Below are 20,535 nucleotides of genomic sequence, written 5' to 3' on the forward strand. Positions count from 1 at the left end.
TCAAACAAGCTTGGGAAATACTGCATATTCTGATTCCCTCCCTCTTGGAGACTTATAAGAAACATTAATGAAGTAAAGGCTCTGAGAAGTCCTGCAGGGAGAAAAAAACCTATTTAACTTTGGTTAATCCAGCGTGTCCCAGACACATTTGCCTGCATCTTTTTGTTGTCTGTGTAGCAACTCCTTAAATCCCTAAAATTACTGTCTCCTGGAATCTACTTTTGGGGATGCTGGTTTGTGCCATTGTTTTCATTTCAGAGCAAAATCCTTTGCTGATTATATGATGCCCTTGAGCCTAGCGTGCCTTAGAGAAAGCGTATATTACAATAGTTGGGTCCGGACTAATGACATTTAGCTGTTGTTTTAAGAAATGACCTGTCATTACTTTCAAATATACATTATAAAGTAAGATTAATGGGCAATGTGAACTAGGTTAATGCAAGAAAATTCCAAATCACGGTGGGATCCACATTGCGTTCTGTTTCACTAACCCCGGGTTTCCACAGCTGCAGCCCTATTGATGTGTCAGGCCAGGTAACCTCTGCTGTGGAGGCTGTCATGTGCATTGTGGGATGTTTAGTAGCATCCCTGACCACTACCCACTAGATGCCAGTGGCAGCCCCAAGTTGTGACAGCCAAAAGTGTCTCTAGACATTGTCAGATGTCCCCTGGGGGGCAAAATTGCCCCCAGGAGAGAACCACTGTTTTAAAGTAAAAACGCCTTAAATACAATGATATGATGGATCTTAAAAGTGAGGGTGCTTGAGTATTTGGTTTGATAAGGTTATAGATTTATTTGTGACTGGTTATTTTGCCTTGGTAAGGGGAGTGTTAGAAATGTGTCTAAAACGTTTATTTTTTCCTCAATATTTTAGTTGGTAGGGCTTGTGCATACTGTGTCTGAATTATCTGTGGGTTGTACAGTGAGGCTTTGTGACAGTTTGGCCCCTTTAAGTTAGGAGATTGGAGTCAGCAATTTGGTTATTTATCTGAGAATGAAGGAGAAGAGTTGGGTTACCTGGGTTCCATTCCCAACCTTGTCCTCCTAGAATCCCTTTATTGAAGAATCTTTGATGGCTCCCCTTTGCCTTTCCAGTGAAGCCCATACTCCTCACTAGGACCACCAGCCCCCCTGCCTTCCCCTGCCTCCCAGCTCGTTCCTGTCTGTCTTCCCCTCAAGCATGTTCCCATCACACCAGGCTTCTTGTTCCTTGAACTTGCCGAGTTCCTCTCATCTCCAGGCCTTTGCACGAGCTGTTCCTCTGACTGAAATGCTCTTCCCTCTTCTCTTTATCAGACCAAATTATTTTCACCTGTCAGTGCTTGTTTAAAATTTTTTTTCAATTACTAAAATAAGTGAAACAAATGCCCTCCCCCTAACCTTTATTCTCATGCCACTCTTGACACCTTACATTATGTGGAAATAAAGACAACAACTTTAGAAATGGACAGTTTTTATACAGACATCCTTGGTTAAATTTCATCAAGGAAATTTCCTCAAGGACTCCTTCCCTGATGTCCCAAACTAAGTCTCCCTTTTTATTTTATTTTATTTAAAAAAATTTTTTAATTTATGTTTGGCTGCGCAGGGTTTTCTTTGCTTCGTGCAGGCTTTCTCTAGTTGCAGCAAGCGGGGGCTACTCTTCATTGCGGTGCACGGGCTTCTCATTGTGGTGGCTTCTCTTGTTGCGGAGCACGGGCCCTAGAGTGCGTGGGCTTCAGTAGTTGCAGCGCGTGGGCTCAGTAGTTGTGGTGCATGGGCTTAGTTGCTCTGCGGCATGTGGGATCTTCCCGGACCAGGGCTCTTACCTGTGTCCCCTGCATTGGCAGATGGATTCTTAACCACTGTGCCACCAGGGAAGTCCCTAAGTCTCCCTTTTTAAAAAAAAAAGTATTATTTTTTTATTGATGTACAGTTGATTTACAATGTTGTGTTAGTTTCTGGTGCACAGCAAAGTGATTCAGCTGTATGTGTATATATATACTCTTCTTCAGATTCTTTTCCATTATAGGTTAAGTCTCCCTTTTTAAAGGACTTTTTAAAAGTCTCATGTTTTTCTCTCTTAGCATTTACCACAACAATAATCAAACCATTTTTTTTTTTTTATCATTCACGTACTTCCCATTCTTGGGAGTTAGGAGGTTTTTGTTGTTGTTTATTTTAAAATTTATTTTATTTTTAATTTCTTTTTCAATTTTTAAAATTGAAGTATAATTGATGTACAATATTTTATAAGTTACAGGTGTACAATATAGTGGAGCTAAGTGTTTTGTTCGCTGCTGTAGGCATTCAGTGAATAGTTACTAAACATGTAAGTGTAATCTCATCAACGAGGATTTCAGCTCTCGAACTCCTAATGTTGGGGCCAGTGATTGACCTAGCATGGGCTCTGATCCCAGCCCTGGTGACTGTAGTCCTTTGGGACTCAGCTTCCCTCTTGTTAAAACCATAGATGTGATGAAAATGTCTTGTGAAGCAGGGCCCTCCTGGTGGGTGGGTAGGCCGGCTGCTGTCTTGTTCACCAAGTCTGTCTGTCTTGCTGCCTTCTCCGCTTTCCTCCTAGGGTTCAGTGGCCTACGTCCCCCAGCAGGCCTGGATTCAGAATGTTTCTCTCCGAGAAAACATCCTTTTTGGACGCCAGCTACAGGAACGGTATTATAAGGCTGTGATAGAAGCCTGTGCCCTCCTCCCAGACCTGGAAATCCTGCCCAGTGGGGACCGGACAGAGATTGGTGAGAAGGTCAGTAGGCTTCAGCATGGCCCCTGTATCAGTCAGCTATTGCTGTGTAACAAACAACTACAAAATCTGAATGGCTTATTATGTTAAACACTTACTCTCATACTTATGGGTGAGTCGACTGTGACTGGTGACCCAGGCTGGGCTCAGCTGGGTGGCTCTGCTCCATGTTGCTGGCCAGCTGATCCTGGCTCCAGGCTGTGGGTTGGCTCAGGTCTGCCCCACGTGGCTTCTTGCTAGGGCCTAGGTGAGGGGGCAGCAGCTCCACAGGGGGGAAGCTCTTCTAATGGTGGCAGCAGAAGCCCGAGAGAACAACAAAAAAAATGTGATGTCCCTTAAAGCACACTGTCCTTTCTACCCACAAAGCAAATCACTTGGTTGAGCCCAAAGACAAGGGACCAGGAAGTGCACTCTACCTTTGCAGTCATGTGACTTTGTCACATGACCAAGGGCACTATACAGAGAAGAGGGGTGTCAATGATTCAAATGTCCACAGTTCCTTTCAAAACAGTGATAATGGTAAAAATAATACAATAGCTAACACTTACTGAGTAATTACTATGAGCCAGGCACTGTGCTAAACATTTTATACGTATTTTGTCCTTACAGCAAGCCATGAGATGGGATTTACTGTTAACCCTATGTAATGGTTGAGGAAAAGGAGGCCAAAAGACTTGCCTGAGCCCCTTCCCACCTCAGGGCCTTTGCATGTGCTTTCCCCTCTGCCTGGCTGGCTCACTCGAGTGCCCCCTAGTGGTTACGTGTGTGCGCTCGGGGAGTGTGAATGTTCTACAGCTGCACTGAAGAGCTTTCCCATCTTTGCTTTTAGTTACAAGCCAGTGGCTCCACCAGCTTTCCTAGTTGGTGAATGATTTCTTTTATTTGAGGGAAATCTGCAGCTCCTTGGAAAGAAAAAACAAATTACTAGGGTTTTCAAGTAGAAAAGGAGCCTGAGTTATTGGTAGTATAAGCAGAAAATAACTCAGTGAGAACTGAGTTTAAGGATACAAATGCATCTCCTGGAATCCAAGGGCTGGAATGTGGTGGGGCTCACAGGCAACCTGGGACAGGCAACCTGGTTCCTCCTCTGTCTTTTGTCTCTGCTTTTCTGCGCAGCTTTGTCCCTTTTTTTTCACAAGTGTCTGTTTCTGCCACTTGGAGACTCCTCACTTTCGCTGTTTAGGTCCCAGTACCAAATTCTGGAGGGAGAGGACGTGATTGGCTTAGTTTGGGTCTGGTGTCTGCCCTGGGCCAACAAGCTGTGGCCAGAGGGACCCTCAAAATGAACCTGGCTGCCAGGACCCCACCTCAGAGCATGGAGAGGGTGGGCATCTCTTGGGAGAGGGGCTGGGCAGTTAGCCCATGTCCACTTTGATTCCAGCCAGATATGGAAGTCATGCTGGGTTATCTGTTGCAGGAGGGCTGTGTGGGCCGTGCACCCTGGTTCAAATTAGAAAATGGTGCTCTTCCTGCCGGCGAGTGGGACACAGGCTGGATTGCAGCACCCCCAGGGCACAGCCTGCCTTGACTGTGTGGCTTCACCAGTGAGTGATCCAGAGTAAGAACCAGACTCCAAGATCAGGAGCCCTCCCTGCAGCTAGCACTGTTTGGTGCCACCAGCCTCCCTTTCCCAACTGTGCCGAGTGCCCTGGTCAGCAGTGCCCGGAGGCTCAGGTTTTCTCTTTGCCTGTTTTACAGTTGAGGCCGAACCCCCTGCCGGGACCTGAACCCACGTCGGTGCAGGCGTGATCTCACGCCTTTGCCGCCTGCTCCATCCGCGGGTGGCGGGTGCAGCCCTGAAGGGCCTCTGGCCGCCGTCTCCTGCATCCTGAGCAGGTGGCCCCCTCTGTCTGTCTCTGCTTCCCAGGAGGCCCACCCTTCTAACTTGTCTCTCCCCAGGGCGTGAACCTGTCTGGCGGCCAGAAGCAACGCGTGAGCCTGGCCCGGGCCGTGTATTGCAACTCCGACGTCTACCTCTTTGACGATCCCCTCTCGGCAGTGGATGCCCACGTGGGGAAGCACATATTTGAAAACGTGGTTGGCCCCAAGGGGATGCTGAAGAATAAGGTACCTGCTGCACGGGTGGCTCGGGGTCTGGGTCTGGCCGTCGCTCTTTGGTCAAGTCTCAGTGTGTCCCCTTTGGGATTCCTTAAATTAACTGGACTCGAGAACATGTTTCTAATCCTTCCCTTGGCAGCCTTCCCCGGACAGCCTTCTTGCTCTTGTCTTTATAGGCGGATGTTCTCGGCACTGACTGGAAGTCATTGCCTCCACTTGGCCAAAAGAAGACTCTCTTCCTGATTAAATAACGGGGGGTGGCTTCGCAGAGGGAAATCCCACCCCAAGATCCCCTGTCAGCAGGGAGGCTGCTTTCCCTTCCCTGCTGAGATGGCCATGGGCTAAGGGACAGAGGTTTGAGCAGGAAAACTGCCACCACACCTTAACGTGACAGGAAACAGTTCCTTTCCTCTTTTATTTTTTAATTTATTTGTTTAGGGGAATTATAGGGGCGGGAGGTTAACTGGCTCTTCCTCCCCCTCCCCCATTAAAAAAGTAAGACATGCCCATGGGAAAAATGTAGCAAATTCGGAAAACCACGAAGGAGAAAAACAAAAGCAGTTATGCATAATCCCCCCACTTAGAGATTTTTGTATTTCTTTCCAGTCTTTTTGCTGTGTATATAAGCTTTTTAATAGGATTATCACATCATGCCTAGACATCGTAAACCTCATGCCACTTAACGTGTTGTAAGCATTCCCATGCACACCACAAAAATTCTGTATAATTTTTAAATATTAAAAAAATTGGGGCTTCCCTGGTGGCGCAGTGGTTGAGAATCTGCCTGCCAATGCAGGGGACACGGGTTCGAGCCCTGGTCTGGGAAGATCCCACATGCCGCGGAGCAACTAGGCCCGTGAGCCACAACTACTGAGCCTGCGCATCTGGAGCCTGTGCTCCGCAACAAGAGAGGCCGCGATAGTGAGAGGCTCGCGCACCGCGAGGAAGAGTGGCCCCCACTTGCCGCAACTAGAGAAAGCCCTCACACAGAAAGGAAGACCCAACACAGCCATAAATAAATGAATAAAATTAAAAATAAATAAATAAATAAATAACATGAGATTTAAAAAAAAAAAATTGTTTTTGCTGTTGTCAAAGTAACATATGTCCATAGTAGCAAAACCAGAGAGTATGAAAGTATATGTAAAGTTAAAAAAAATGATTCTCCCTCATCCTGCAGCCCTAGCTCCTCTGTGGAAAGCAGGGGCCAGCAAATCTGGCCTGCTGCCTGTTTCTTGGGCAGCCCACCAGCTAAGAATGGTCTTTACGTTTTTAACTGCTTGGAGAAAACCTGAAGAAAAATATTTTGTGACAGGAAAATTGCATTAAACTTACATATCAGCTTCCATAAATAAAGCGTTATTGGATCACAGCCAGCCCATCTGTTTATGTCTTGTGTATGGCTGCCTTCAGACCTGGCAGCGACCAGAGGGCCCATAAAGCTGAAAATATTTACCATTTGACCACTTAAGAAAAAGTTTGCCAACTTGTGTAAACAGTTTGATGAACATCCTCCCAAACTTTGAGATAGTCAGATAAAATGTATACACATGTACAAAACTCTGTACTCTTTTTGCGGAGGGAGAAACTTGAAAAAAATTCAGCTACTGCCTGCACATTTTTTGCAGCAGTGTCATTCTTTTATTCATCTACACATGCATGGTTCCCTCCTTCCCTCTCCTCCAGATCTTTGTTCAAAAATAACCTCCCCCATAACCCTTGTTAAAATTGCACTGCCCCTCACCACTTCGGTATCCCTTCCCCTTTGCTAATGTGTGCTCACCGTCCAGCAGACAGTGTTTTACTTACGTCGGTCATTTCTCCCCCGACCCTGGAATCTGGGGCAGGAATCTTTATTTCCCTCCCTGCTGCCCCCCGACCCCAGCTCCCGGCACACGCGTGTTGAATGAAAGCACGTGCGGATTGGAATGCTTCTGCACGCTTGCATCCCAGGCGCGTGTCCAGCCTCAGAGTTGAGATCTGTGTCCAGGTGGGCGGAGGGAGGCGGGGAATTTCCCTCTCCCTCGCATGCGCTGATGTGGCCGTGTCTCTGCCCGCAGACGCGGATCCTGGTCACGCACGGCATCAGCTACCTGCCCCAGGTGGATGTCATCATTGTCATGAGTGGTGGCAAGATCTCCGAGATGGGCTCCTACCAGGAGCTGCTGGCCCGGGACGGGGCCTTTGCCGAGTTCCTGCGCACATACGCCAGCGCCGAGCAGGAGCAGGGGGAGCCCGACGACGGTAGGGCTGCGCGGGGCTCCGGCGCGGGTGGTGCCTTGTCCAGCCCCAGTTGTCCCCTGGAGGTTCCCACCAGCCGCCCTGGCAGCTCATCAGGGCATCAGATGGGGAGTTGGGCCAGGCCCCCTCAGGAACCATCTGGAAGGACTTTCAGGGCTGAAGTGAGAGGGGGCCCCAGTGCTTTATAGCCGGGTCAGCAGAGCTGGACGCAAGTCCCCACTCTTTTCTGCGATGAGGCTCTGTGCCTGTTGAGTTTCAGGGTGTTGGTGGCAAAAATGGAGGTCGTGATAATTACAGTCCTCCTGGCTCCCAAGAGGCTGTGAGAAGCCAATGGCACATGTGCCATAATCCAGGACAGATGTGAGGGTCATGAGGCCAAATGTGGTGGCTGAGCCTGCAGGCTGGAAGTTGGCAGGACCTGGCTTCGAACCCCAGCTGCTGCTCTTTCCAGCTGTGTAATGTCCGGCCGTTGCTGATAAAGCAGTGTAACAACAGAACCAACCTTCAGGCACTTGGTGTAGAATGAATGTGCTAGATTACTGGAGCCTTTGGCACGGTACCAATGACAGCTGCTGTTATTACTTCCCTGGGAAGAGTGCCCCTCTGATGTCCCCATGCACTTGGCATCTACCAGGTCCAGGTAGACCTGCCCGCTTCCCAGCCACCACACCCGCTCTGTCCTCCCAGGTCAGGACTCTGAGAGCAGGGATAGTCTCAGAGGCCTGCTTTGAATTCTGGGCTGGGAGCTCACCCTGTCTTTATTTGAAGCAAATGGGGTGAGGCTTCTGAGAATCCTGTTCTCTCTCTTATTAGTTGGTTTAAAATTCAGGGAATTGGTTGGCAGCCTTTCCAGGCTCCCCTGTGTTTATGTCAGATTGGCGTCTGGAATGGATCCTCTGCTGGTCCTCCTCGGAGCCTCGACCTGAGTTAATACGGAGAGAGAAGAGGTCACCTGATGCCTTTTCTGCTTTGGTTTCAGCTGTTGCTAAAAAGAGTGGAACTAAAGAGAGGTCACCTGTCCTACTCCGATCTCCCTCTTTCAGGAGCTAATTACAGACTCCCTGAGCCTCTGGGGTGTGTTTGTTACATGCTTAGTCCCCAAACAGGTCTCAGATTGGCTCTCCCCCGGGGTGGGGCTGCAGGACTGCCTCGTTGCACAACTCCTGTGGGCAGAGTTGTCATCGAGGTGTCTGTGATGTAAAGACACACAACCGCGAGTGGTTGTTGACTACTTACTGGGGCTTCTGTCCTTGACAGGGGTTATCCTGTTGACTCCTCCTAACAGCTTTTCATGAAAGAGGTAGGATGTGGTTCCCAGTTCACTGGTGAGGAAACTGAGGCTTAAAGAAGCTTGTCCCTTCTGTGTCTGGGGCAGGCGGGTCCCTGTCCCTGTGAATGGGGCCGATCACTAAGAAAGCTATTTACTATTCATTGATTTAGTCATTCAGTAGGTGTTTACTGAGCACCTAATATGTGTTAAGCGCTTGTATTATTTTCCTAGGGCTACCGTAACAGAGTACCATCAGCTGAGAAGCTTAAACAACAGAAATGCCTTTTCTCACAGATCTGGAGGCTGGAAGTCTGAGATCAAGGTGTCAGCAGGGTTGGTCCCTTCTGAGGGCTGTGAGGGTTCCATGCCTGTCCCCCAGCTTCTGGTGGTTTGCTGGCAATCTCTGGCATCCCTTGGCTTGCAGAAGCATCACCCCAGTCTGCCCTCATCTTCACATGGTGTTCTTCTCCTTGTGGTGTTTCTATCTCCAAATCTCCCCTTCTTATGAGGACACCAGTTATATAGGATTAGGGTCCATCCTCATGAGCTCACCTGAACTTATTACATCTACAAAGACCTTACGTCCACGTACAGTCACATTCCGAGGTACTGGAGGTTAGGGCTTCAGTATATGAATTTAGTTGGCGGGGGAGTATAATTCAGCCCATAACAGTACCGTTCTAGGTTTTGAGGAGACAGAAGTGAACAAAATATAGGCACATCCTGCCCTCGTGGAGCTCAGAATCTAGTGGGAGAGAAAGGCAGTAAGCAATCAGCAGATGAAGATGGTGTCATGCAGCATTAAGTGCTGTGAAGGAAAGCACGTGGAGTAATGGGCCGGGGAGTGATGGGGGTTCGGGCAACTCAGGCAGGGTGGTCAGGGAAGCCCTTTGTGGGGAACAGTGTTCTGACACAGGGAACAGCACAGGCCTCAGCCCGGCGTGAGCTCGGTCTGTTCAGGGAACAGAGAAGAGGCCAGTGTGGCCACACTGTGGTGGGCAAGGGACAGGGTGGGAGACGAGGCTGGCGGGGGTGTGGGTGGGTACCCTTCAGGGCCTTCAGGGTGAGGAGTTTGGGTTTTGTTCTCTGTGCAGCAGGAAGCCACTGAATGTCAGAAAGGGGAGGGCACACAGCAAGAGTGCACACCTTCATTCCTCTGTGTTAGCGTTTGCTGGAGTCCTCGTAGTTTTTAATAAGTTCCTTATTGAGATATAATTCACACACCATACAATTCACCCAATTCAATGATTTTAAAAAAAAATGCTAGTATTTTATTTGTGCAGCCATCACCACAATCAATTTCAGAACATTTTCACCCCCCTCACCTCATACCCATTGGCAGTCACTCCCCATTTCCTCCCAGCCCTTCAAGTCCTAGGCAACCACTCATCTACTTTCTTTTTTTTCTTCCGGTTTTGAGACGTAATTGACAAAGAGCACTGTGTAAATTTGAGGTGTTCAGCATGATGATTTGACTTACATACATCCTGAAATGATGACCACAATAAGTTTAGTGAACATCTGTCATCTCATATAGATATGAAAGTAAAGAAATAGAAAAAAATTTTTGTCCTTGTGATGAGAACTCTTAGTACTTACTCTCTTAACAAATTTCATATGTACACACAGCAGTTTTAATTATATTAATCATGTACGTTATATCTCTAGTACTTATTTGTCTTACATCTGGCAGTTAGTACCTTTTGGCTACCTTCATCCAATTCCTCCTCACCCCTCCACCTCCGGTGACCACAAATCTGATCTTTTTTTCTCTTTTGGTTTTTTTTGAAGTATAATTTACCTGCAACACTGTGCTAGTTCCTGGTGCACAATATAGTGATTTGATATTTCTATACATCACAAAACGACCGCCACACAAGTCTGCTTTCTGTATAGATTTGTCTTACTCTGAACATTTCATATAAACAGAATTCTTTAACGTGGTCTTTTGTGACTGGCTTCTCTCACTTTGCCTGATGTTTCCAAGGTCTGTCTGTGGTAGCTTGCATCAGCACTTCATTTCTTCTGATTGTTGAATTGTAGACATGCAACGTTTCATTCATCAGCTGATGAGCATTCGAGCTGTTTCCACTTTTTGTCTATTATGAATAGTGCTGCTACAAACCCTAGGGGTTTTAAAAGAAAAGTATTTTCTTTTGCCAGTGCAGGATAGCTGACGCTCCCTCCAACATTTAAACTCCAGGTTGGAATGAGTTTCTACATGTTCATGCTCCTGTGGTTGGAAGGTTCTGCTGTAAGTCTAAGCTGCTTTCCTCTTGCTGCAGAGTCTCCTTCCTCAGATTGTCTCTTAGCCCAAGTCAAGCCAAGGTCACACGATGGGTGGTGGCAACTTCAAGATCACTGTATTTCACCGGCCTGCTTGGTGGGCTGCATTTAGGCAAAAATAACCCTCTGTGCTTTCTAAAGTGACGTGTGTGGGTTTATCTGAATCTTTTTCCCAGAATGAGGTCTCTCTCTCTCCCCTTTCTATCCAGCTGAGCAGGGACTGTCCTTATATCTTGTTGAGTTTTTTCCCTTCCCTTCCTCCCCAGCCGCCTGCATATCCAAAGCAGGTTATGCAGAATATGGAATGCTGCCAGTTAAAAAAATTTTTTTGTGTGCACGTCAGCACTTAATTTAGTGGTGAAAATACCATCCACCACTCTAGCACCACTGTGGGGTTATTTCCCCAATTCAGCCACCCAGCCCCAAGCTGGGCAGGTCACAGAGGTCCTCTGCCCATGGGTCTAAAAACCAAACGCCCTCCCCCCTTTCTTTCCACCTCTGTGGAGGGGCCCCAGCGATAAGGCTTGGCGTCAGGGTCCAGTCTTGCTCAGCTGTAGTCAACTCTGAGTGCCAGTGACCTTGGATTTGTTTGAACCACATTTTTGGCTCCTTCTAAAGGGAAACTTTTGTTTCCTCATTGGATTAATCAGGTCTTTTTTAGAACACGCAGGCTGAAGGACAAGTGTTTGCTGTGAGGGGATTCTTTCTCCCTGGGATGGGGAATAGGAGCTAGGCTTGGGGTTAGGGGAGACTGACCCCTCCCCAGGGATATGCATGATCCTGTTTCTAGGAGACTTTTTGTTTGTTGGTTTTGGTTGCAAAGAGAGTTTACAAAGTAGTTCATTAACCCTTGTACTTGGAAGGTATAGAACATTTTTATTTTCTCTGGTTTCTTTATTAGGAACCTAAAACCTCGCGTGGCGGTTTTCAGTAGAGAACATATGTGCCTTCCAGGGACACTTGGCAATGTCTGGAGACATGTTTGGTTGTCACAGTGTGGGTGGAGGGGGACACTCCTGGCATCTAGTCGGGAGAGAGCATGGGTGCTGCTAAACAACGTGCAGTGCACGGGGCGACCCCCTCTGTCCCCCCGGAGCGGAGAATCACCCAGCCCACGATGTCAGTAGAGCCGAGGGTGTGAAAGCCGCTCTGCTGTGACTTCTCTCTGCCCAGGTTCTTCCCTTGTCATCTTGGGAGAAAGACTTTGATTCCAGCGACCTGGCTGCTTTTCAGAACCTTATTCGAGACATCTCTCAACCTTGTCACTCATTTTTTTCCCTTTTTCAGATTTTTTGGGGATTTTTGTTTTTTACCTGATTATAAAATCAATGTGTGCTCCGTGTAGACAATGGCAAAGTGTAGAAAAGCTCCAGGAACCAGCAAAAAGAACATCCTTCTGCTGTTGCACTGCCCAGAGGGGAACTGCGTTGGCATTTGGCCTCTTTCCCACCTGCCTCTCTAGCCCAGGACCTTTTCCCTGAGAAGAGTAGGGTCCTAGGGTGTGCTTTTGTCATCAGTTCTCCTGTCCCTCTTTTGTTTCTTAACGTCAGGTCCCAGGCACCTCCCCATGTTGCAGAAGTCTGTTGTAAGCACCGAACAGCAGCTGGAGAGTCTGTCAGACAGATGGCACATTCCTCCCCGCTGCCCTCAGTGTCCATGTTTCTTCCCCTTTTGAGTCTGAAGAACTTGCAGGGCCGAGGCGGGAGGATAGGGCTGGGAGATGTAGCCGATCGATTCCGTTTTTGGTCAAAAACCAGCCGTTGACTGTAAAACAGTGACTTGAATTCTTCCCTCAAGGGGGAGACTTGCCTGCTGGCTCTTGCCCAAGCTGAGTTCCAGAACCTTCTTGAGAATAAACAGCGAGCCTGAGAGGTGCCCGCCTTGAGGGTCAGTGGCTGGCTGAACACACGGCCCGGGCAGCGCTTATGCGGTTCAAGGGCTGGGGTGGCGCCTGGCTTACTAGTATCACAGGCCCATCCCTGGTGCTTAGAAGCACTCAAAGAAGAGTCATTGGGTTGCAAGTTTTATGTCTTTGCTTCTTAATTATTTTATAGCACCCTCCCTCTCCCAACCCCCCACCATTCATATTTTCTCCTTACCCTGCTTTATTTTTCTTTGTAGCATTTAACACTGCCTGACAGTATATTCTGGATCTAGTACTTGATTATCTCTTTTTCTCCCTTGGAATTTAAGCTCCATGAAGGTTTTTTGGTCACCTCTGTATCCCCAGGGCTGAGAACAGTGCCTGGCGCATAGTGGATACTCAGGAAATGTGTTAAATAAGTGACTGAATGAGTTGCATCTTGATTGTTTAAGGCATGCCCTGCGTAACCATCGGACATTAACACATCTGTGTGTATATCCCAGATTGGAAAGAACCATGAGCTGATATTGCCCGTTTCTCTCAGGGCTGGTTTAGAAATCACCTTTGTGGGTTCAGGCTAGGAGATGGCACCACTGTGGCCGATATTGTGCCCCTCTGGCATTGGAAGGTCGGCTCTGCTCGTTCACTTGGCCATTCATTTGTTAATCCGTCCATCTGCTTATCTGCTGTGTGCCACGGGGACATCTGGTACATGAGCCACCATATGAAATGGTGCCCCTTGGATTGTGCAGTGCACATCCTGTACAACCCCACATGGCGATCGGATGCACCAGGTGCTGGGAGTAGAGTGGTAGATAAGACCTAGGAATGGTCTCAAGAGCTCACAGTATGATGGGGGAGAGAAACACTAAATAATCAAGGACATCATCGTGCTAAGCGCGGTGCTGGAGGCAAGCCTGGGGAGCTGGAAGAACCCTGAGATGGGGTCCCCATCCCAGCCTGGGGCGTCCAAGATGATATCTAAGCCAAGTCACCTCCTCTTCCCCCTTCTCTCCACGGGGAGCTGGCTCAGAGCAAGGTGCTCATGTCCTTGAAGAAGCAGAGGCTGTGGGCTGGTGAGAGGCCTGTGCCGTCTCCCAGCTGGCACGCCCGCCCTACGCTCTGTAATACTTTCTCTCTCTCCCTCTGGTGCCCAGAAAACAGGCGTGAAGACAGAAGGTCTGTCTGCATTTTTCTAGCTCTCTTTATGTTTGAACACTTGCAGCTTTTAGGGTAGGGGGCTGGCCCAGGCACTGTACTTGTCAGGGATGCGCCCAGAACACGTGGGATGGGGAAACCGAGGCACAAATGCAGCAGGTTCCTCAGCTGTCCTTGCCCCTCACCCTTAAGGAAAGACATTCATCCAAACCCTCTGGGCATTTAAGTGGGGGAACTCAAGGGTAGGGAGTTTTACCTTGGTACTTAACGCTTTCTTGGGTCTTGTGAATTCCCAGGCACCAATGTGATGGATGAGGAGGAAGGTCAGTGACAGCGGGGTTGGAGTTGGCTGTGCTTGCAGAATGAGGCTGCAGATGGACTTGTCCTGCTGCTGCATGCCTGGGAAGGGACCCTTGAATGTCTGCCTTTCCATCCCTTTCCATCATTCATCCAGCATTTATTGGGCACCTGCTCTGTGCCTGGCTTTGTGGTTGGCCCTTGTGGATACAGTTCGAATCTCCAGATTTCTTACAGGCCGGCTGAGTGACCTCGGCTAAGCTTTACCATCTTTGCAGGTCAAATGACCATGACCAGCATGCCTTGAAGGAGATCCTGGTTGCGAAATGCCTGGCACACAGTAGGTGGACGATGAATGGTAACAGTTTGATTATAACGACCCCTCCCATACCTCCTGGGCATGATCAAGACCCAGGCAGGCCAAGACAGCACCGGGCTGATGGCTTCCTGATGGAGTAGCTGCCAGGTGGCTGGGGCACCGGAGGCGGGATGTTTCTAGAAGAACTTCAGCAGGAAAGGCTGCCCTGGCTCCCTCTGGTGACAGAAAAGTGTGAACCGGCCACCAGAGCAGACCCCTCCCTCCTGTCTTCCGTAACCGGCACCTGTGGCTGAGGGTCCAGACAGAGGCCCCTTTTGGAAGGCACAGGAGCCAACGCCAGCCAGTTAAACTAGGGTGTTTACAGGCAGCTCAGAAATCAAAGGCAAAACTGAACAAGCAGGACTCAGGCAGTGGGAACTCTGGGCATGAGACTCCTTTAGGACAGAGCAGTTGGACAGATCTTTGGTCCTGGGGCCACCGACGGCTGAAAGTGCCGGGGGGAGGGGTTCTGATCGGCTGGCCTTGGGCAGGTTCCCCCTTGGCTGGGGAGCCTGGCAGACAGGCCTGGGAGACTCGGGGGGAGGGGGACTAAGCCCCTGCAAATTATGGTGTGGTGCAGCACACATGTTCGGTTCCCCTCCTAGGACTCTCTGTCCCTCCCTTGCAGACGAGAATTTTCCAGCTGCCCCAGTTGGCGTATCACCTGTGGGCTAATTGGGTGGAGAAGACGGGGAGGCAGCCATGGAGGCCACTGTGGGGGCCTCTGCTGTGTGGGAAGCAGGAGTGGGAGGGAAGGTTGAGGCTCCCAGAGGGCCCCTGGGCAGCTGTGCAGGACAGAGGGCTCTCTGAAGCCCCCGCCGCAGGACAGATGTCTCTGGGAGTGTTTTAAAGCATCCCCATCCCTGCACAGAGCAAGACAGTCAAGGCCGGGCTTGGGCCCCAGTGCTGTGCATGTATATGAGCACTGTCTGCATGCGGCTGCATGGGAAGTCCTGCTTGTTATCACTCTTCTGTTTGTTTTAGGGTTTTTTTCCAATTTAAAAAAAAAAAGATGCTGATATTTAAGGAAACATTTAAAGCAGTGATTCTCAATCTTGGCTGTGCCCCTGAATTATCTGTGGGACATGTTTAAAAATGCAGATATAACAGTAAGCGCCTCATCAGCATCTTACATTTACCGAGCACCAGGCACAACCTCATTTCATCCTCCCGCTAATGAGGGCGGGTGCTGTTGTTGCTCCCATTTTGCAGATGTGGAAGTTGAGGCTCAGAGAGGTTCATTGCTTCCGCAGTACCCACAGCTGGGAAGTGAGAGAACACTTCCCACACGTCCCAGCTACCTGACTGTGCTCTCAGCATGGGGGTTGGCCTCCCTGGCAGAGTCAGTGCAGGGACCTGGCTGGCCCAGGGCATCCTGGGTGATTCATTCACAGCCAAGATTGAGAATCACCAGCTCAGAGCTCCTCCCATCAACCCAGGAATGACCCCCAGCCCTGGTTCCCTTCCATCTTCTGTTTCTTCCTGTGGCTGTCGCCTGAGAGAACCTGCCTTTCTGGATTCTGCTTTAATTCATGTCACATCAGCATGTTCTCAGGGTCACTGCTGGCTGCGTATTTATCCCTTCATATAACTTCTGTCCTGCATCCCCTCCTCTTCTGGGATCAGTCCTTTGGAGCCCTACCTTATGCTTCTCTCTCCTGCTTTCTCTGTCCTGGCACCAAAGAGTGAGGAAATCAGTGCAAAGTGAGCGGTAATAAACGTATCACTGAGTTGTTGGAAGATTAAAGGAGAGACTGTATTTCAACACAGCACAGTGGCTGATGATAAATGTTAGCCACTGTTCTTAAGGTGATGGTGATCATTGTTGATGCTGGGCGGATACTTCCTGGGATTGGGGCAGATATCCGGCTGGTATGGTGCCCCGTGGTGGCTGTATCAGTTGTTGAAGTGTTGAAATAGTTCCTTATTACTGGAAAAACAGCCACTGCCCTAGCAATCCCAGGTACCCTTTACCCTGATCTTCAGGCCCTCCCCTTGACCCGGCAACCAGAGGGTTAACTCTTGGCTGGGGGCATCTGGGACTCTAGTGTCTGATGCCCTTGTCAAAACTGGTTGTCATGTATTTTGGGTTTCGCCCTTGTTTGGGATGCTTGGGGACCAGAGGACTGTGCCCTTTCCCCCGAGTGGTTCCCTGCGTCCTGGCTCCATTATCCGAGCTTCACACAGCACAGATGCCATCCCCAGAACTGGATTTTACTGGTCGCTGCTGGCACAGGGCACTTGCTCGGGCCCGGGGCCCTTGAGACGGTTGCAAAGCACCATCCCTGCCCCAAGGAAGCTGGCTCCAGTATCTCCTGCAGCCCAGCTGGGCAGCCTGTCTGTGGCTACAGCAAAGCAGGTCTTGCTTTCTGAGCTTCCGGGAGGCCAGGTTATCTGCCATCTCCCCCCACAGTGACAGGTTTTGGTGTCCAGCTCTTAAAGCCACGATTCCCCCTCCCCGCTTCTGCCAGGCTTAGCAGGTGTTGGCAGGCCAGGGAAGGAGGTGAAGCAGGTGGAGAACGGCATGCTGGTGACGGACACTGCGGGGAAGCAACTGCAGAGGTAAGGCGGGGGGGGGGGGGGGGGGGAACACCCTGGGGATTCTCCCGGCATCACGTTTCTGCCCCCTGCCTGGGGGGGGAGAGGAGGGAGAAGGGTGCCCGCGGCGAGGCTCACCTACCAAAAAAGGCTTTCAGCTTCTGTCTCCCTCCCAAATCCTTGGGGGGGGGACTTCACTTCCCAGGGAACAGAGGCCCAAAGGGGAAGCCTGGTTCTGTTCCTGCGAGGCGGCACGGCTCACACAGGCCTCACGATTTACCCATCCGTCTGCGCTTCTGACACTCAAGCTCCCTACATGGTGTGGCTCTTTGCTCAAGTCACGCAGAGGGGCCTGGAACGTTCAGGCTTTAAGAACCAGCAGCTGATTCAAAATAGAGTAATAGTGACGGCTGCGTTTTATGTCCTGTTAGGAGCTAGGCACAGTGCCAAGCCCTGTACGGTCTGTGGACCTGGAGGTAGTTAACTGTCATCTTCCCATTTTACGGGTGAACAAACTGAGAGCTGTCCATAGGTCATGCAGCTGCAGAGAAGCTGAGCTTGAATTTGAACCCGAGTTTGGCCTCTGAGCCAGTGCTCCTAAGTTCTACACTTCGGTGCTTTTAAAGAAGGTTGCTTTTGGTTAGATCATTGGGTGTTTGGAGGAGCGGCATTAACCTCCCTGTGCCTCAGTTTCCTCAGTGGTCAAATAGGGTCTTTGGTGCACTCACCTTGTAGGGTTGTAGGAAGGCTTGTGTGATTCGCTGCCTGTGAAGCCATCGGCACTCAGTAAATGCCACTCAGTTATTATTTGGGTGAGCTGGGGCCACCTGAGGTTACTTCTTTTGGGGTGGGGAGATTTCACAGAAATGGGCTGGGACGGAAATTGGCACAAGCATCTGTGCCCCTCAGAACCCTGCCCACGGTCCTCTCCTGAGCCTGGCTTTGTATCATACACGAGAGGTGGACATACTTCCTTCCTTCTCTGCTGGCGCACCAGTCCCGGTGGTGAGCTCGGCGTGTGTGTGTGTGTAAAGCACTTAGAACAGTGCCTTGCCCGGAGTCAGCCAGGGGGTGAGGGGACACTGCCCTGGTCTGTGCAGGCGGCCAGCATAATCAGTCTAAGAATTAGCTGAGATGAGGCAGGCGCCTACAGGCTGTTCTGGGACGTAGGGGCAGGTGACTGCGAGAGAGAGCCACAGGTGGACTGAGCAGAAACACACAGAACACTGGGTATTCGTTTTCCATTGCTACATAGCCAAGGATCACAAGCTTAGTGGTTTGTCATCTCACTTTCTGTGGGTCAAGGAGTCCAGGCACAGCTTAGCTGGCTCCTCTGCTCAGGGTCTCTCACAAGCAGTAACCAAGGCATTGGCCAGGCTGGGGTCTCAGCTAAAGGCTTGGCTGGGGAAGGGTCGGCTTCCAAGCTCACGTGGCTGTCGGCAGGACTCAGTTCCTCAGTTCCTAACTGGCCACAGCCTGGAGCACCCCTCCATTCCCAGCTCCGTGGGCTTCTCCAACCTCCACACTCGCTTCATCAAGGCAGGCAAACCAAGAAGGCAGTAGAGTTGACGACCAAGGTGGAAGTCGTACCCCATCCCTTTGCTTGTGTAGGTCTGAGCCGTGTACACACACACACACACACACACACACACACACACACACACACACCATGTCATTCCCCAAGCATACACCTCCCCAGGGAAAGAGACTGCCCCAGGGAGGAAAGCGCTCTGGATGATGATCTGTCATGATCTGCATAAAGCTGGTGAGTACTGGTGGGCAGGAAATGCTTTCTGAATAAAGTCCGCGTAAAGGAGCGGTTCTTCCGTGGGGCCCTGGGGCCAGACCCTTCCCCTCTCGGGGTCACCTATGTAAAATCAGAAGGGTGAACTAGTTTGGTGCTTTGGGGGCCCACCTCTGCCCAGGGCCTCCATGCGGTTGACGCCCGTGTGCCTTGCTTCCCCAGACAGCTCAGCAGCTCCTCCTACGGCGGGGACGTCAGCCGGCACCACACCGGCACCGCGGAGCTGCAGAAGCCCGGGCCCGTGGAGGAGGACACCTGGAAGCTGATGGAGGCAGACAAGGCTCAGACTGGGCAGGTGAGGGCGGCGGCCCGCGTCGCTGTGCGTCCCTGGGGGCTGGGCCCTGTGCGGAGTGCTGGGGTCGTCTTAATTCATGTCTTCCTCACAAGGAGCCTCGAAAGGTACTGTTTTAAGGGCCGGAAACCAGACCGGAGGGCCTAGGTGACTTGCCCCAGGTCACAGCTGGTGCGTGACAGAGCTGGGATTTGAACCTGGCACTCGGACTCCAGGGTTGGTATCTGTAGTCTCTGCCGTCCTGACCACCGCCTCCTTTGAGCAGCTGGGGCCCTTGTTAGCCGTAGGTGACCCAGACGCCTTAAATCAGGGCTTCCACCTCACGGGGTTCAGTTGTGTGTGCCTTGGTTTCAGGTCATCACAGACTCAGCCCTATAGATCATTAACTTATAGTCGGGGTGGGGGGGGATTAGGATTTCAACTTACAAATTCGGGAGGAGACACAAACATTCCGTCTATAGCAGTAACAATCACAAACTTCTCTTTGTAACAAGGAGAGCAGGTTTCAAGCTCTTGTTTTACTGTGTTTTTTTATGATCATCTGTTTCGGGCAAGTGTCAATTTTCTGTTTATGGTAGTAATGCAAAGTTTATTTTTAAAATTAAAGTGGTCTTTTTTTTTTTTTTTTTTTAATAGGGAGTAGTGTTTTAAAAATAAGTTTAAAAAAAAGTACACAAATAAAAACGAACCTATGAAAGGTGATACGGGAACGAGCAAGTTTGGGGCACTGTTCTCTCAGATCTACCTGGACACATCCAGAATTTCACGGGCCCTCTGTTTCCAGCTCCTAACCTCATCTTGGTCACACCTGTGTCTGGGGGCAGAGGTGGCTGTAGGGTGTTTTCCTCCCTTGCTCTTAGTGACCCTCCAGGGACCCAGAGAAATGCCCAGAAGCCAGGACTTGAGAAGGAAGGGCCAGAGGTGCTAGGCCCATTTAATCCTCACTTAATCCCCACACCACCCAGAGCAGGTGGGTCCCGCCAGTATCTGCATTCTACATGCAAGGAAAACAAAGACCTGGGGGCTTGTAACTTGCCGAAGTCTGAACAGGAGCGGAGCTGGGCTCAGCCCACCCCGGTCACTTCTGACTCCCATGCCCACCTTGTTCCTCTGCTCATGAGGAAGGGTCCCAAGTCCTGCAGAGCAACTCGGGGTCAGCAGGCAGCTCAGCTGCATGAGAGGGCCAGGTGGTGAGATAAACATGTTCTTTATTCTTACACCCCCTCCCCACTCTTTCAGTTTGAAGAACAGAGACTTGGAAAATAAAAATCAAAAGGAAACACTCAGCTATACCTTGGACCTCTGTTCTTCCACCTGCTTCCCTTTAACCAGACTGCACCTCAAGCAGATGATGTTTATGACCCAAAATTCAGCATGAAAAGCCTGATGTGACAATGAGCACACACACAGGGAAAGATACCTGGAGTTTGCTGAAACCACGCCCGGCGGGTTGGGTGTGGGGCTGGCCCAAAGCACATTGTCCCTGTCTGTGGTGTTCAGCCACCCTTTGCGTGGCTACACGTAATTACGTAGCCCCCGTGCTGGGCTCTATAGGGACATAGGAGTGAAAGAAGCCCCCAGCTGTCACCTGGTGGAGTTGGGGAACGGGCTGAGCAATGGGAGGCCAGTTG

General features: G+C 50.2%; 1 protein-coding gene across 3 annotated transcripts in view; it reads left to right on the forward strand.

The window, feature by feature from the left end:
- Window positions 1-20,535, forward strand: part of ABCC1 (ATP binding cassette subfamily C member 1 (ABCC1 blood group)) — a 131,988-nt gene that overhangs the window by 93,390 nt on the left and 18,063 nt on the right. For 2 of the 3 annotated variants that reach the window (XM_082360759.1, XM_082360761.1), the window contains exons 17-22: window positions 2,565-2,741; window positions 4,638-4,805; window positions 6,857-7,040; window positions 13,912-13,938; window positions 16,742-16,832; window positions 18,775-18,907. In XM_082360759.1, the coding sequence (XP_082216885.1) occupies window positions 2,565-2,741; window positions 4,638-4,805; window positions 6,857-7,040; window positions 13,912-13,938; window positions 16,742-16,832; window positions 18,775-18,907 (780 nt within the window). The remainder of the gene's footprint in view (window positions 1-2,564; window positions 2,742-4,637; window positions 4,806-6,856; window positions 7,041-13,911; window positions 13,939-16,741; window positions 16,833-18,774; window positions 18,908-20,535) is intronic. The other variant, XM_082360760.1, reaches the window with a different exon arrangement.

This window comes from Balaenoptera borealis (genome assembly GCF_965194805.1).
Source record: "Balaenoptera borealis genome assembly, chromosome: 16".
Taxonomy (NCBI): Eukaryota; Metazoa; Chordata; class Mammalia; order Artiodactyla; family Balaenopteridae; genus Balaenoptera; species Balaenoptera borealis.